The sequence below is a fragment of the Cadophora gregata genome, assembly GCF_030347475.1.
Source record: "Cadophora gregata isolate MNR1 chromosome Unknown scaffold_9, whole genome shotgun sequence".
Taxonomy (NCBI): Eukaryota; Fungi; Ascomycota; class Leotiomycetes; order Helotiales; family Ploettnerulaceae; genus Cadophora; species Cadophora gregata.
This window is the reverse complement of record NW_026695932.1, coordinates 240,882-254,710: the sequence shown is the minus strand read 5'-3', so window position 1 is coordinate 254,710 and position 13,829 is coordinate 240,882. Positions and strand designations below refer to the sequence as shown.

The following is a 13,829-nucleotide window of genomic DNA, read 5'->3' as shown; positions in this document are numbered from 1 at the left end:
ACTGGATTATGATCAGGCACCGAATGAACCTATCATAGACGTGCCAGAGAGACTGGAGGTGGCGTGAGAAGTTCGATACATTTCACTGTGAGGACATCATCCAGACCATCAACTTCGCATCGGATCTACAGACCTTTGCCTATCGTACCATTACTGAATCCACTTTTCGAGGAGTCCATGAGGCACAGTAGAGGTATCGTTACTAAGTTGGACATGTGTGGAGTTGGGAGCCTCTTTGGGGCTAGCTGCGGAAAAGGAACTGAAAATCCACCAATGAACATGGCGCCTCATCCAAATCCCGAACAACATTCACAACTTCCCCATTCTTGTGGGGATTGAATTCTGGGGACGTGCGGGGGTATTCAGCATGCAGCATGCTATCGACGGCTGGCAGGACCGAGATTCCTTTACTTGAATGATTCGTGAAGGAGGTCTGGGTCTGGGGATGCGGGGGTGGACGAACCAGATATCTGGATCTTGACAATGGGGCCAGTCGCTAACATAAAAACTCAGCAAACTCTCTTCTCGTCAGAAGTTCGGTCCAAGTCGTTCACACTTCTCCATCATGGCGGCCAGATATAACGACAATGCCGATGATCTCGGCAGAGCCGACACCAACAATGACTATCTTGCCGACCTGAAGACATCTCCTGACCATGTTGAAGAGGTAGTCATCGCTCGTCTAACTGAAGAGGATGTCTTTGGTCTCTCGCAGGAGTCCCTTAGATTCAAATCATGGACCGGCTTTCGCCTTTGCCTCATCATGTTTGTCATGGGCTGCAACCAAGCTGGATATGGAATTGATTGGGCAGTTATTGGTGGTATCAACGCCTACCCAGCGTGGCATGAATACTTTGGTTTTGGTACAAGCGGAGCTACTTTTGGTACAATCAATGCTTTGATGACAATCGGAACTGTCTGTGGTGCGCCGTTCCTCGCCCTGTCAGATGTGATCGGACGTCGAGGCATCAACTTCCTTGGTAACGCCATCGTCATCGCAGCTGCCCTTCTACAGGGTCTCGCAGTCAACCTACCAATGTTTATGGCTGGCAGATTTTTCCTTGGATTTGGTTCCGCCCTCATGTCTGCTCCTCAGTATATGGGAGAAGTTACACCAGCTCATCTTCGTGGTCTGCTGGTCGGACTTTTTGGTGCCTGCTTCCAGATTGGAAGTCTGGGAATGAATGCTGCTTTGCTTGGGTTCAATAAGATGGAGGGGAACTGGGGCTGGAGAATCCCCCTACTTCTTGAAGCACTTTTCCCCGCGATTGTCTGCTCTAGTATCTACTTCATCGCCCCAGAAAGTCCGAGGTACCTCATCATGAGGGGCAAGAAGGAGCAAGCCAAGAAGATGATCGCTCGCTACCACACAACGGAAGGGAACAACCCAGATCACCCTCTCGTTGGAGTTGTTGTTCAACAAATCGAGGAGTCTCTGGCACACACACCAAAGAATCGTGAAGTTTGGGATTTCAGAGCTTTCTTCAAGAGAGGTGCACGTTACAGAGTTCTTGTCTTGGTTCTCTACTCTGTATTTCAGCAATGGAATGGCGGTGGTATCATCGGCCAATATCTGGTTCCTGCTCTGGAAACCATCGGCATCAAAGATTCCATGCAGCAGCTCGGTTTTAACTTCGGTTCGACCGCAGTGTACTTCGTCTTTACTGTGTTCGGTTCCTTGATCATCGACAAATTCAAGCGTCGCACCCTGATTTTCGCTGGTTTGATCTCCTTCATTATCCTTCAGACATGCGCTACAATCACTTCATGGCAATACAATCTACACGAATCCCAAGCTCAAGCCGCCCTCACCGTCACGTGGATTTTCATCTTCCAAGCTTGTTCGGCAACACTCATTGCTACTATGCACAATCTCTATCCGGTCGAACTTCTGTCCTTGCATCTCAGAGCAAAGGGTATGGCTATGTATGGTCTCATCCAGGGAGCAGCCGGAACCGTCAACAATTACGGAATTTCCGTGGGTATCAACAAAATCGGATACAAGATTTGGGTCGTATACATTGTATACAACTCCATTCAGCTGGTACTTTCGTACTTCATATTCCCTGAAACCCATGGATTGACGCTTGAGGAGATGGATGCTGTCTTCGAGACTCCTGGTGTTCGACCTGTCAAGATGTCGATGGATATTCAAAAGGCAAAGAAGGAAAAGGCAAGAATGGAAGCCGAACAAGCTCAGCATGGAGAGCTTTGATTGCACTCATTCTTTCGTCAAATCCGGTTGATTAGTTCTTCAGCGTTGTTTACCTTGTCTCTTGGAATGTGATATCCATTAAGTGGCTCGCGCCTTGATTCAACAATATATGCAGCTCTCTCTTGCTCAGTTGTGGGTTTTTTCACGTTGTTGAGATTTTGATTTGGTCCCTAATCATGACAATGTCACTTCAAAAACAAGTGATGGGAACTTACCCTTTAATCAGTTGCCAGGTCTGTTAGAAAATACTCATAGTGCCGAGACCTCAACCCGCATTTGTTGTCTCGCTTATTCTAGGTCCATCCTAAACAGGAAGGTCACGATTTTCCGAGAACCCTGCCATGGTGATATCCACGGCTTTTGGACTGTTCTGGGACTCTCATTCCGACTGTTGTCAAACAAGCTTCAAAGTGAGCAATCTTCGACGCTCAAAAGAAACCTCTTTCTATAACGGAGATGAACATTTCTTGGCCGCTTGGCAATACGTCCTATTCAACTCCTAACTGTCATGGGTTGATGAAACCACGATACTCCGTCACTCACAGTCTTCTCAGCTCACAGCAACATGCAGACTTCGCTCATAGCCGCGACCATAGCGCTTTTGGCGTGCGTATCTGCATGGGAAATGCCACCATCGGGCCAGAGAGATCCTTCATTGTGTGTTGCCCCAGCTGAGTACGAAGCGTGCAACAAAGATGCGTGGGCCAAGGTCGACAATTATATGAATGGCAAGAAACGGGATACATCGGAGTATGTCGATTGTTTTTGCTTCAGCAATGCATATCTGCTGAACTGCGAAGCACAATTTTGCTGGAACAAGGTTCGTTGTCGTCACCATGAAGTGAAAGAACGTCGCTAAATCTGGATTTAGGTTTACGGATGTGAATATAACGACATAGCCGAGAATTTACTCAGCTTTTGTAGTCCAGATCTTGTAAAGAGCGACGGAATTCCCTTCTGGCCGGCTCCTGGCAATGCCCCGGGAGCTTGTTCTTGCGACAACAGCGCCACAGATCTCGAGATGGCTGACATTTGGTCCACTACTCGTGAAGCTTGCAGTACCGGCGAAGTCACAGATCCAAATGACAAAAATTCGGCGGCGAACTGTGGGTGCTGTTACTGGAGCATCTCATTTCTGTCGTGAGTCATCCCCTATTGGGTAAATCAAAACATGAGCTCACGAACTATCTGCTACCTAGAACAATCGAGAGCTGCCCTAAATATGATTTTCCATATTTTCGCTACGACGATGAGAGGAAAGCAAATCTCAGCAATTTCGACAAGACCTGGTTGTCTTGCCAAGATACTCTCCCAACCGCGGATTGCAAGGCTTTAGGATATAGTTACACTCGCGAAGTGTATCTACCTTCTGCTCTTCCCCTTCCGGGCACGGAGACAATGTCCAATCTTCCAGGTCAAGTCACTGCTCCTGTCAGTGGATGGACATTTACTTGGTCTGCTGCAAGGTTCAACTATGCTGTGACTGCTTTCTCGCCGACTGGGACGATTATCAATGTTCCTGCGTCCACAGATTCTTCTTCGAGCTCTGGAGGAATATCGGGTTCTGCCAGCTCAGGGACAATCACATCTAGTCCTATAGCAGCAACTTCGGCTTCGAGTTCGAGTGCAACTACATCGACATCTTGGGGGCAGAAAGCAATGGATGGAAATTTAGTCTTGAAGGGCGCAGTTGCTTGTGTTCTGTTCCAAGTGATTCTTGGTTTCTCGGTCTAGCTGATCAAGACAATTGACGAACTGTACATCCGTTATAATGTTTACTTCAGCCTTCAACAGTTTGCTCCAGTAACAAATTAGTTTTGGCTGGTAGTTGCCTAGCTGTGCCGCTCACGGAAATTACCCATGACCCGTTTCCGTAAATAAACGATTATTTTACATCCCTGCACCGATCCCTTTTTCGGCTCAGTGCCCCTTAAAATATCTCAGTGTCCAATCATCGATGAACAACAAAAGAATGTTAGTTGGTGATAAAAGCCGGTTTCTTCAGTGCCCGACAACTTCGTTCCTCCAAAGACTAACTCACCGACCTTGTAGTTGAGACCGTCAGTATGTGGAGTCAATATTTTGCAGTCTTTGCATCTTGGGGAGCGACCATGGCCGTGGGGCAAATCGAGTTCGACAACGGTTTGCTAAACGGCACTTCATGCGTTGCTCAAGAGCAATTCGAGCAGTGTCGCCTCGACATTCTGAACGATTCTAGTTGTTTGGATAATCTGGAGCGAGGAAATCCCTGCGTCTGCCAGAAGCGAGCAGAGATGCTCAACTGTTTCGGGAGCTACTGCTGGAATTTTGTAAGTGGCAGTCCCATCTTCTCTGAGCTGCACTAACACAATACCAGATTTATGGATGCGAATATCAGGAAACGATTCGCCAGTTCATGCTCGATTGCTATCCTGATCCTGTCTCGAAGCTTGAATCGGTACCATTTCGGCCGGCACCTCCAGAAGGACCAGGTGTCTGCTCTTGCAATCTTGAGTCCATGGAACAGGATTTAACGGATGTCTCATCTCAGTACGATACATGCATCGATATCAGGAAGAGTGACTCGAATACACAGGAATGGGATTGCTACTGTTGCTCAACAAGCAGAACTCTCTCAATGTAAGCTTGACGCCCACGCAGCCTCAGCATACAAGTCAAGACTAATGCTTCGGGCAGTCCGATCGACGTATGTCAAAAGTCTGATATTACAGAGATCCATTTGAATGCCTCGGATGTGTCGACCGAATTTGGCGAGCTCTGGCTGAATTGCGCACCTGTCCTGGAGCGAGTTGACTGCAAGAAGATAGGCTACAAAGCCCTGCCGTCTGCAACCCTCTACCAGCCTTCGAATCTTCCATTACCTGGCACTGAGCCACTTTCAAATCTCCCTGGTCAGATGTTGACCCCAGTGAGTGGGTGGACGTACTCTTGGACTCTGGGGACGAAAGAGTATGTCGTGAGTGCATTTTCACCATCTGGTACTGTCATCAGCACTCCCACGGCCTCTGTTCCTGGAGGGGCATCTTCAGGACCAATTTCATCGACAGGAAGCGCAGGTATAGGACCTACTAGTACTGGATCTGCAGCTCCAAGTACTACCAGCACATCATCAGGCTCATTCAGGCACACGAGACCACTCAGATCACATGATGAGCAGATCATGGTAATCATCATTAGCCTCCTCCTGATTGCCTTGTTGGTGATGGCCGGCATGTACTTCTAGAGAACTCTTTCAACGAATTCACTTGAATTTCGCAAGCCTCGATTTTCAACGGTAATATGTATAGCTCCCCCGACACATGCTATCTCCCTTGGAAAGAAGGTCCTCCGTCTCGCTACTTTGTCTCGCTTGGAAGACTACACGATTTTACATCAGACATCGACTTGCAAACGCTGTTGGAACAACATATTGACCACGGAATCCCTCATAGTGGAGTTTGACTCCGAAAACCTTGTCCGACCCGCTGTCAACGGTAGGGCACCATTTAAGGTTCATCTATGTTCTGAAGCGAGAACTCAATCATTGGGAATATCAACAACAGCAACAGAGCTCAATTCATATCCCCCAAAAATTGAGTTTGAGACACTAGCGGTGCTGTAAATTTGAAGAGGGTATCCTCCAATGACATGAAGCTGGCCTCTGCTCTCCTGGCATTTCGCCAGCCTCGTCAAGCATAATCATAACCGCTGGGTACGAAGTCACATTTTGGACAGGCAGGATGCCAAGCATAACATAGCCAGGAGCCTGGAGAAATTAAACCACAAGTAACCTAGAGAAACGTCATTGGGAAACTTCCCATACACTGTCTCGAGGCAAAGATAGCTGATTGGCCTTCTGGAGCAACTTGAACAGGCGGTGGACATTTGTAGCGAAGTGGTATTTCTATGAACAATGCCAAAACATGACGGAAAGCCGAGATGGTCCTCAAACGCCGATGCTAACATGTACTGTGATCCCACCATCCTACCTTATAGTTCCTTTTCCTTGTTCCTGACCTTGTCTGTGGCCCCACCTCTCACTACATTTTCTGTCTTCATTCCCAAGCTTTCCTCGCGTCCAGTCGCAGGCGCATTACCGACCGCCTCCTTTCCTCCCACGATCGCGAACCCTTTGTGGAACACCCATTCTACTGCTTCCTCCACAGGCTTGTCGAACAAGTAGGGTAATGCTGGAACAGCTGCTAGACCTAAACCAATAGGTCCATATGTCCGAATACGCAAATTCTTCGAGTCCTTCAACGCTCGCCCAGAATAGCGCACAATCGAATGGATAGTGAAAGCCGGGAGACCCATTGATGCAATGCTCTGGAAGACAGCCCGTTGCGCCATAACAGTTCTGTAATCCTCCAGGGGAGTAACCTTGCCCGGGGCTAAAGATACACCCGCGTCTGCCGCCACAGCTTTCAAATCCGTTTGCGCATCGTTGTATCTCTCCGTCACAGCTTCTCGAGGAAGATATGGGTGCAATATCCTTTGGTTGCTGCAGTATGCTTTGTATCCCTCATGCGCTACATCCCCTAGAATATACGCCCAGGAGATTCCATATGCTGTTCGGACGAGATTCGGATGTGCCACTGGACGGAAAGATTCTCCAATGTCTGAGGTATAGGCCACGTATCTTTGGGCAGAGAGAAGTGCTGTTCGAATACGGGTTACGTATGCAGCATATCGAATATTGCTTTCTGTTGATTGAGGGGCACTGGGGAAGTCAGCACGCGAGCACTCGGAAAATAGAAAAGAATGGAAAATGTTGGGAATAACATACGTTCCATCATACAGCTCGTCGTAGAAATTGTCCTCGCTATCGGATTTGTCTATGATCTTCTGGAACGAGGCTGGCAGCTTCTCTCTTGCGGGAAGGCCGCGTGGTGGTGGACCTCGGGAGTCGTTCTTATCGGAGTCTTTTCCAGACATTATGGTTGTGTTCGACTTGCGAACAGATGATAAAGTTTCAATCAAAGAGAAAAACGAAAGACGAATGCAAAAGAATTGGTGGATGTTGCCCCCTTCGACCTCGGGCTTGGATACGATAACGTCGGCTGTGTCCGGGGAAATGACGCGCCCGGGCGTGGGCCTGGTGGGGAGGCGGGTACGCTTACATAATCGCCAAGCATAATGTATCTTCACCTCGAGTATCGAGGTATCTACAACTAACCTTGTCTTAGATTCGTAAATGATTCAGATTTGTCTAATAGCAGAATAGGTCTGCTCTGTACTGGTCTGATTCGACGAATAGTGTTCAGAACTAACGCTTCTTTCTCCTTCAACACCTCTTTCCGGGCTCGTCACTCTGCATCTCATTCGTAGAACAACGGTTCCTACCTATTTATCATATTCCTCTCATACAAGTCTAAAGAGCACTTAAATGACCTCTAGAGCATATTTCATCTAGCTGTTTACCTGCGTTTCCTCTACCTCTTATGTCTTGGTCATCCATTAAGTTTTGACGTAATGTCCTTGTTATCTCCGTATCTCCATCCTCAACTCCACTGCTCAAAAATACAAGCGGCGAATACGAGCTTCAACTTACTCTAGATGGTAAAAAGCGCAATTAGAATGGAAGCTCTTCAAGACATTCCGATTCATTTACCATATAACAAGTGTTGCCAATTTCATGTTCTCTCTTACCTGCGCATATCAAGCTTCTGGAGACTTGACCGAAACTGCTATCCGTCACGTTCCCCATTCATCGGACCACAACATATTTGACATACATCTCCCAACTTTTCATCAAGTCAACGCGCAGAATGACAACCGTACAACAGCCGATAGTAGTCGTCACTGGAGGGAATCGTGGAATCGGCTTTTCAACAGTTCAAGCACTATCCCTACGCTATCCATCTGGAACATACATAATTGGTAGCCGAAGCGTCTCTTCGGGTCAAGAAGCCATTCAAGAGCTTCGAAGCTTGGGTGTAAAAGCCAATCTAGAAGTCGTCGAACTGGATGTCGTAAACGACTTGATAATTGAGGCAGCACAAAGCTGGATTAGCCAGAAGTTCGGTCGCCTGGATGGTACCCTCTCTTCAAACCCTCGTCTTTCCGTACTGACTCTCTTAGTACTTGTGAACAATGCAGGCATTGCACTCTTCCCTTCATCATCCTCGCCAAGGGACATCCGAGAGACATTCAACACAACTTTCACCACGAACGTCACTTCCCTGTACACCGTGACCCTCGCTTTTCTTCCACTTCTGCACCTCTCCAACTCGCCAAAAGTAGTCAACATCTTGTCCGGCAGAGCCTCGCTCACCCGCTCTTCCAACGGAAAACTACCAACAACCAGGGTGATGTCGTATTCGGTTAGTAAGGCTGCAGTCAATAGTTTGACTATAGATTTGCAGAAGGTGGAGGATGCTTTACTTACAGACAACCCTGCAGAGGAGGGAAGGAAGGTTGGAAAGGGCAAGGTGCAGTTCTTCGCTGCGAATCCGGGACATTGCAAGACTGCTTTCAATGGCTACAAGGGGACGAAAGAGCCGCTAAATGGCGCCGAGGTAGTGGTCAGACTTCTCGGTGGAGAAGGGGGGAAAGGTGGATTCTGGGAGTTCGAGGAAGGTGTGTTGAGGGAGGTACCTTGGTGAAATGGGTTGAGATACATGAGATGCCTCACAGGTGAGGAGAAATGGACAAAGTATCGCACAACACACCAGTTTTGGAAAGATATGAAAGTTTACACTACATAGTCAGGTTTCAGAAAATCGAACGTTGTATGTTCAGTGTGCAGTGTGCTAGTGAAGCTGAAAGAAGATTGTCCTGACCTTGAGAGTTTATTCAGCCGAAAACGCTAATCCAATTTGGACTTTAGTGGATTGGCTTCAACCTCTTTCTGCAACCTTTCACCTTGTCCACGAAACCTCCTTTCAACTCAGCACCCTCACCGAACTGTACATGGCCATAGCCACCTCTCTATTCATTAATTCAAATACGACTATGGCCTTATAATTATAGTCGCCCAACTGGTATTGTTGTAAGAATGGCCGGCTGAACAGCGCATAGAGTGAAATCGAGTTGCGAGAAATATTGGCGACAGCCAGCTGAAAACCTCGCCTTCCCATGGCTTCGCAATTATCCTTCAATTGCGACTCTGCTTCCCAGGGAACTGTGTACGACATTCTTTGCGATGCTTGCGAAGACTTCCTTGGAAGACCTGAGGTAGCTGTGAGCTCCATGGTCACGAGGACCCGTGCCTATCATTGGCCTCCAGGTCACAATGTTCCTGCAGCAAAAATCCACTCCACATTCGCCAATATGAAAACATCCTCTCAAAACGGCTGCCACATGTGCACACTGATTCTCGCATCTTTTGGGTCTCAAGATGACTGCACAATACCAGATACCTGTCTGATATTGGCAAAGCTGTGGCGTTTTCCAGACAGCATGGGCCAAAACATGGCTAGTGTAGCTGTATGGCCGACCGGAGTTCGCGACAACTCTGACTTGAATGGCTTCTTCAGGAAGTTTTTTATATCGCATCTCGTATGTTTTCCGGATGTACTTGCTCTGGGGCTTATCTGATAGTCACAGAACATCAGAGAAAAGAACAACATCCTTGCCAGACGGGCAAGATCATCCACGAAGATTGGAACGAGACCTCTCAGCCAGGTTAAGTCGTGGCTAGTAGCTTGTTGCAAATATCATTCCACATGCAAAAATTCCTGGACTCTCGTATCGGAGCAACGAAAAATGCCGACACGACTCCTCGAAATTGCTCAGTCAAGTGGAGATTGGAAATTGCGTATCATATACGGCTCTAGAATCCCTATAGATTCAGAGTATGCGACCTTGAGCCACTGTTGGGGCACTTCGAACAAGATTCGTCTCACATCTGAAAATCATCATGTATACACAGACAATTTACCATTCGAATGTCTTCCACGGACTTTTCAGGACGCAGTCGAGTTAACCTTTTCCCTAGGACTCAGATTTCTTTGGATTGACTCGATCTGCATTATACAGAACTCCAAGGATGACTGGATATCTGAATCGTCAATGATGGGTAGCGTCTATGCTCAAGGATATCTCAACATCGCGGCGACATATTCTCACAGTGGTGATGGGGGACTCTTCAACCAGTCGAGTTCGCTATCGGGCAGCCCATGTACTATCCGAATGACCGACAGTGATGACTCAATATCAGAGGCCATTTTCTACCAAGACAGTGTCTGGGAGCGTGAAGTTGAAAACGCACCTCTTGGAAAGCGAGCATGGGTCGTGCAAGAGCGAATTCTTGCTCCAAGGGTTGTACATTTCTCCTCGAACCAAATTCTGTGGGAATGTTGCCAAGAGCGAGCAGCTGAGTTACTGCCTGCAGATGCTGTGAATGAAGATGGCGAACTGAAGAAGGTTGCTCCGTATCCAGCGACCAATGAAGCCCAAGATCCTGACCGTATTTGGGTGCATAGGAACTGGGCCTCTCTCGTCGAGAAATACTCGTCTTGCTCACTTACTGTCCAATCAGACAAATTAGTTGCCATCTCTGGTCTCGCACGTCGGGTATGTGGTCAGCTTGGACTCACACCACAAGATTACATAGCAGGGCTTTGGAAATCGAACCTGATATATGGCCTACTGTATAGAGTTGAGCGCGACAGCGCCATCATACCAAGCAGGTTTTCTGATAGAGCACCATCCTGGTCCTGGGCATCTGTCTATGGCGTTATCACGTTCTTCCCGCAAGATTATGGTAACCTAGCACAATGGCCATACACTACTGTTGTTAGTGCACACATAGACCATAACGGAGATCCTTACGGACAGTTGAAAGGCGGCTCTATTCAGCTTCGAGGGCCACTGTCTGAGATCCCCTTAGACACTAGTCTGTCTGAAATGCCAAAGCGATCGGCAGATGAGGAGTCAAGTACCTTCACTGCCAGTGCATCTGACATTTTCTTAGATGAGTCGAACTCTGAACGAGTAGCTCGGCTCAACCGAATTTATTTCCTCCTCCTGATTGCAGAATTCAACTTCGATGAGCCAGCGGAAGTTCATGGTCTTCTACTTTGTCCAACCGGGCTCAAGAAAGGGCAGTTCGAGCGCATTGGAGTTCTATTATACGGTCAAGCGGGAAATTTTGATTTTTCTCTGAAAAATGCCAAGGATCCTGCGAAGCTGGACGAGAAGTTGTACCTGGATGCTGACACTGAGAAAGGTTTCACAATCGAAATAACTTGACACACTAGAATGGGATGGCAGCAAATGCGTTAGGAATTTGATGGCCTTTCAGCATCTCCTCTTTGCTGGCTGGCCGATCAGAACTAGCAGTGAATGGGATATAGTACAGACACCGTGGTAATGGAATTTCAAAGACCGAGCTCCAGACTGAAGAATCTCAGGATCCTCACAACTCCTTCTTCGCTTCAGCCACCTCCTTGGCCCGACTCGCATCTTTCTCCTCTTTGCCCTTCCCCATTCTCTGAACACCAACGCCATGAGTGTACACCAAACCGCCTCCTAGGAATGCCGCATATGCTACGCCACCCAGCATCATAAAGCTAACCAAAGTGTTGCCTCCCATCGGCATATACGCCTCACGACCCCATCTAGTCAACATGTTGTAGATGGCCCCAAAGATAGCCAAGTCATTCAAGCCCGCATGGATAAGTGTAGTCTTGATGACAGGATTCGACAGGTCAAGGCCCTTGGCTGAGATCATGGCATAAGCTTCGAAGAGACCAGAAGTGATAGCTGGGAAGGATGTCAGGACACCTGCAACGGTGCTGACGAAGCTGAAGAGGCAGAGGTGGTAGACGACAGCGACTGGGCTGGCGGTTGAAGAGAAGATACTAGATATATTGACGGCGAGATTGAGGAGCGACGAGGAGCTGACGCAAATGAATGTCAGGATATCGAGTCCTGACGCCGCGAGAAGGAAGGCTATTGGGAGATGGACGGTTGCGGGGTGAATTGGATGGCTATTGATAAGGTATGTCAGCATGCTACGACACTCGAACATTTCAATATTGCCTACCTGTTACCGCCGACTTTTCCCAAGCCAATATCCAAGATTGAAGCCATATCTGCGAGATTCTTGCGTGGAAAGCTTTCGTGTGGATTGGTTTACTAAATAGGAAGAAAGGGCGGTATCAGGAGCAATTTATCGAATCATATCTGTTCGCAACCTCAGCAATTGGCCAATCGAATCGAATGTTTACTGCGTGACGAGTTCTCAATCTCGAATTAGTTACGTCACGAGTGCTAAGCGGTGTTGCACACAAACAAAGAGAATGGCGGGGTTGAGGCTGGAAGCTATGCTCCGGGGGATTGCTTTGTCGCCTCGATTATCTCAATGGCAGGGAGACTACAGATTTTCTGTCATTAAGTCTAACAGCTATGGATTGAATTCGAGGAATTTTGGGGAAAACATTGACAGGAACGCTATCGGCCCATGTGACAGCTTTTCTTACTGTCTATTTTATCATTTACGCCCATAATTCCGTTTGTCACACTCCTTTCATACCCCCACAACAATCCAGCCTCTTCTGTCTTACACCCCGCCATCAAAATCCACGAGATTTATACCACGGCCAAGAACCCAGCCACAGCAGCAGCTCCCAATCCCGCACCCAAACCAGCCTGCGCAAACTGATTCGATTGTGCCCCAGCACTACTCGTCGCACCAGCCACCAGACTTGATGCCTTAGAAGCCTGCGACAAGACAGCAGACGGACTTTGCACAGCAGACGAAAGAGCTCCCGATCCGACACCAGTGTACGTCGCCGCGAAAGATGATGCTTCTCCGCCAATCTTGGAACTGAGTTTCGATTCGACAACGTTCGCCAAGGAGGAGGTGAGGGCAGAAACGATTGATGCGTTGGTAGTGGAGAGGAGGGCCACCAAGCCAAGAGTGAGAGCGTGGAACTGCATGGTGAAAGGTGATATGCGAGGTGATTTGATGTGAGTCTTGATTTTGCTTTTTGTGGAGGTGTAGGATGGAAATCGACGGCCAATTTTCCTTTCCAAGCCAAGAGCTTCCAAGCTATTTATCTAAATCTTCTTTCTTTATTCCAGCTGACAATCTGTCGCCTCAGCCCCATCACACCCAAGGCACATGCCAAACATCTTGTTCTTTGTTAACAACCTGGGAATGTTCCAGTTTGCCATGTTTGTTTTGATGTTCCGGTTCGGGAATTTCGTGCGGTCATCGTTTTAAGCATCAAATACCCGCACGTCACGGAGATCACCCACCAATCACTTGCCCATCTTGCAGCCGCAGCATCGAATTCTTGGTACAGCATGCGCCACAAAACGAAAAACGTCCATTCAAATTGGGTTACTTGAATATGACATGCCTAGATTTCGGGAACTTGCTGTAAACGGAGCAAATGGTCCTCTTTCAGCTTGTGGGAAGAATCCAATGTCCAATCGGAATAGATTATGAGATCAGATTCCTCTTGACAGCGGTAGGGGTCCAGCTGGTTTGTATCATTCTCGACGTACATGGCTGCTCAATACAAGTTTGCGGGATGTATTCAATTGAATGGAACGCAGGTTTCTTTATTGGTGTGGCAGTACTCAATGACGCGACCCCGTTGATCATACAGCTGAATTGGTAAATATGGACCCAATGTATCGTACCCCATTCCCAAAATCAAATCCGTTTTTGGAAACTTGA

The 13,829-nt window shown here is 47.8% G+C and overlaps 8 protein-coding genes across 8 annotated transcripts; 5 read left to right on the top strand and 3 right to left on the bottom strand.

Moving 5' to 3' along the window:
• Window positions 1–565: 565 nt before the first annotated feature.
• ONS95_014416 (uncharacterized protein) lies at window positions 566–2,215 on the top strand (the record flags this gene model as incomplete). The annotated part of the gene is made up of 1 exon (XM_058508064.1): window positions 566–2,215. The coding sequence occupies one exon, from the start codon at window positions 566–568 to the stop codon at window positions 2,213–2,215; it is 1,650 nt and encodes a 549-aa protein (XP_058355744.1).
• Window positions 2,216–2,780: 565 nt separating this feature from the next.
• Window positions 2,781–3,949, top strand: ONS95_014415 (uncharacterized protein; the record flags this gene model as incomplete). Its single annotated transcript, XM_058508063.1, has 3 exons — window positions 2,781–3,035; window positions 3,087–3,355; window positions 3,415–3,949. 3 exons carry the CDS (start codon window positions 2,781–2,783, stop codon window positions 3,947–3,949), a joined length of 1,059 nt encoding a protein of 352 aa, XP_058355743.1.
• A 332-nt stretch (window positions 3,950–4,281) lies between these two features.
• ONS95_014414 (uncharacterized protein) lies at window positions 4,282–5,438 on the top strand (the record flags this gene model as incomplete). Its single annotated transcript, XM_058508062.1, has 3 exons — window positions 4,282–4,524; window positions 4,572–4,834; window positions 4,892–5,438. 3 exons carry the CDS (start codon window positions 4,282–4,284, stop codon window positions 5,436–5,438), a joined length of 1,053 nt encoding a protein of 350 aa, XP_058355742.1.
• A 696-nt stretch (window positions 5,439–6,134) lies between these two features.
• Window positions 6,135–7,250, bottom strand: ONS95_014413 (uncharacterized protein). Its single transcript, XM_058508061.1, has 2 exons — window positions 6,981–7,250; window positions 6,135–6,914 (listed from the first exon to the last, which is right to left on the bottom strand). The coding sequence occupies exons 1-2, from the start codon at window positions 7,127–7,129 to the stop codon at window positions 6,185–6,187; spliced, it is 879 nt and encodes a 292-aa protein (XP_058355741.1). The 5' UTR covers window positions 7,130–7,250; the 3' UTR covers window positions 6,135–6,184.
• Window positions 7,251–7,384: 134 nt separating this feature from the next.
• Window positions 7,385–8,941, top strand: ONS95_014412 (uncharacterized protein). The gene is made up of 2 exons (XM_058508060.1): window positions 7,385–8,230; window positions 8,276–8,941. Exons 1-2 carry the CDS (start codon window positions 7,963–7,965, stop codon window positions 8,797–8,799), a joined length of 792 nt encoding a protein of 263 aa, XP_058355740.1. The 5' UTR covers window positions 7,385–7,962; the 3' UTR covers window positions 8,800–8,941.
• Window positions 8,942–9,084: 143 nt separating this feature from the next.
• On the top strand, window positions 9,085–13,783 carry ONS95_014411 (uncharacterized protein). Its single transcript, XM_058508059.1, has 3 exons — window positions 9,085–9,694; window positions 9,743–12,140; window positions 12,294–13,783. The coding sequence occupies exons 1-2, from the start codon at window positions 9,272–9,274 to the stop codon at window positions 11,387–11,389; spliced, it is 2,070 nt and encodes a 689-aa protein (XP_058355737.1). The 5' UTR covers window positions 9,085–9,271; the 3' UTR covers window positions 11,390–12,140; window positions 12,294–13,783.
• Window positions 11,556–12,232, bottom strand: ONS95_014410 (uncharacterized protein; the record flags this gene model as incomplete). The annotated part of the gene is made up of 2 exons (XM_058508058.1): window positions 11,556–12,129; window positions 12,186–12,232. 2 exons carry the CDS (start codon window positions 12,230–12,232, stop codon window positions 11,556–11,558), a joined length of 621 nt encoding a protein of 206 aa, XP_058355739.1.
• Window positions 12,731–13,081, bottom strand: ONS95_014409 (uncharacterized protein; the record flags this gene model as incomplete). Its single annotated transcript, XM_058508057.1, has 1 exon — window positions 12,731–13,081. One exon carries the CDS (start codon window positions 13,079–13,081, stop codon window positions 12,731–12,733), a length of 351 nt encoding a protein of 116 aa, XP_058355738.1.
• Window positions 13,784–13,829: the final 46 nt, after the last annotated feature.

What these genes read in the sequence shown, in the direction of transcription:
- ONS95_014413 (XM_058508061.1), bottom strand. Translation starts at nt 7,129, where the DNA reads ATGTCTGGAAAAGACTCCGATAAGAACGACTCCCGAGGTCCACCACCA. An exon ending in GACGAGCTGTATGATGGAAC is followed by an intron (nt 6,915 to 6,980) that starts GTATGTTATTCC and finishes TGACTTCCCCAG; the next exon opens with TGCCCCTCAATCAACAGAAA.
- ONS95_014411 (XM_058508059.1), top strand. Translation starts at nt 9,272, where the DNA reads ATGGCTTCGCAATTATCCTTCAATTGCGACTCTGCTTCCCAGGGAACT. An exon ending in AGTTTTTTATATCGCATCTC is followed by an intron (nt 9,695 to 9,742) that starts GTATGTTTTCCG and finishes TGATAGTCACAG; the next exon opens with AACATCAGAGAAAAGAACAA.
- ONS95_014412 (XM_058508060.1), top strand. Translation starts at nt 7,963, where the DNA reads ATGACAACCGTACAACAGCCGATAGTAGTCGTCACTGGAGGGAATCGT. An exon ending in GAAGTTCGGTCGCCTGGATG is followed by an intron (nt 8,231 to 8,275) that starts GTACCCTCTCTT and finishes TGACTCTCTTAG; the next exon opens with TACTTGTGAACAATGCAGGC.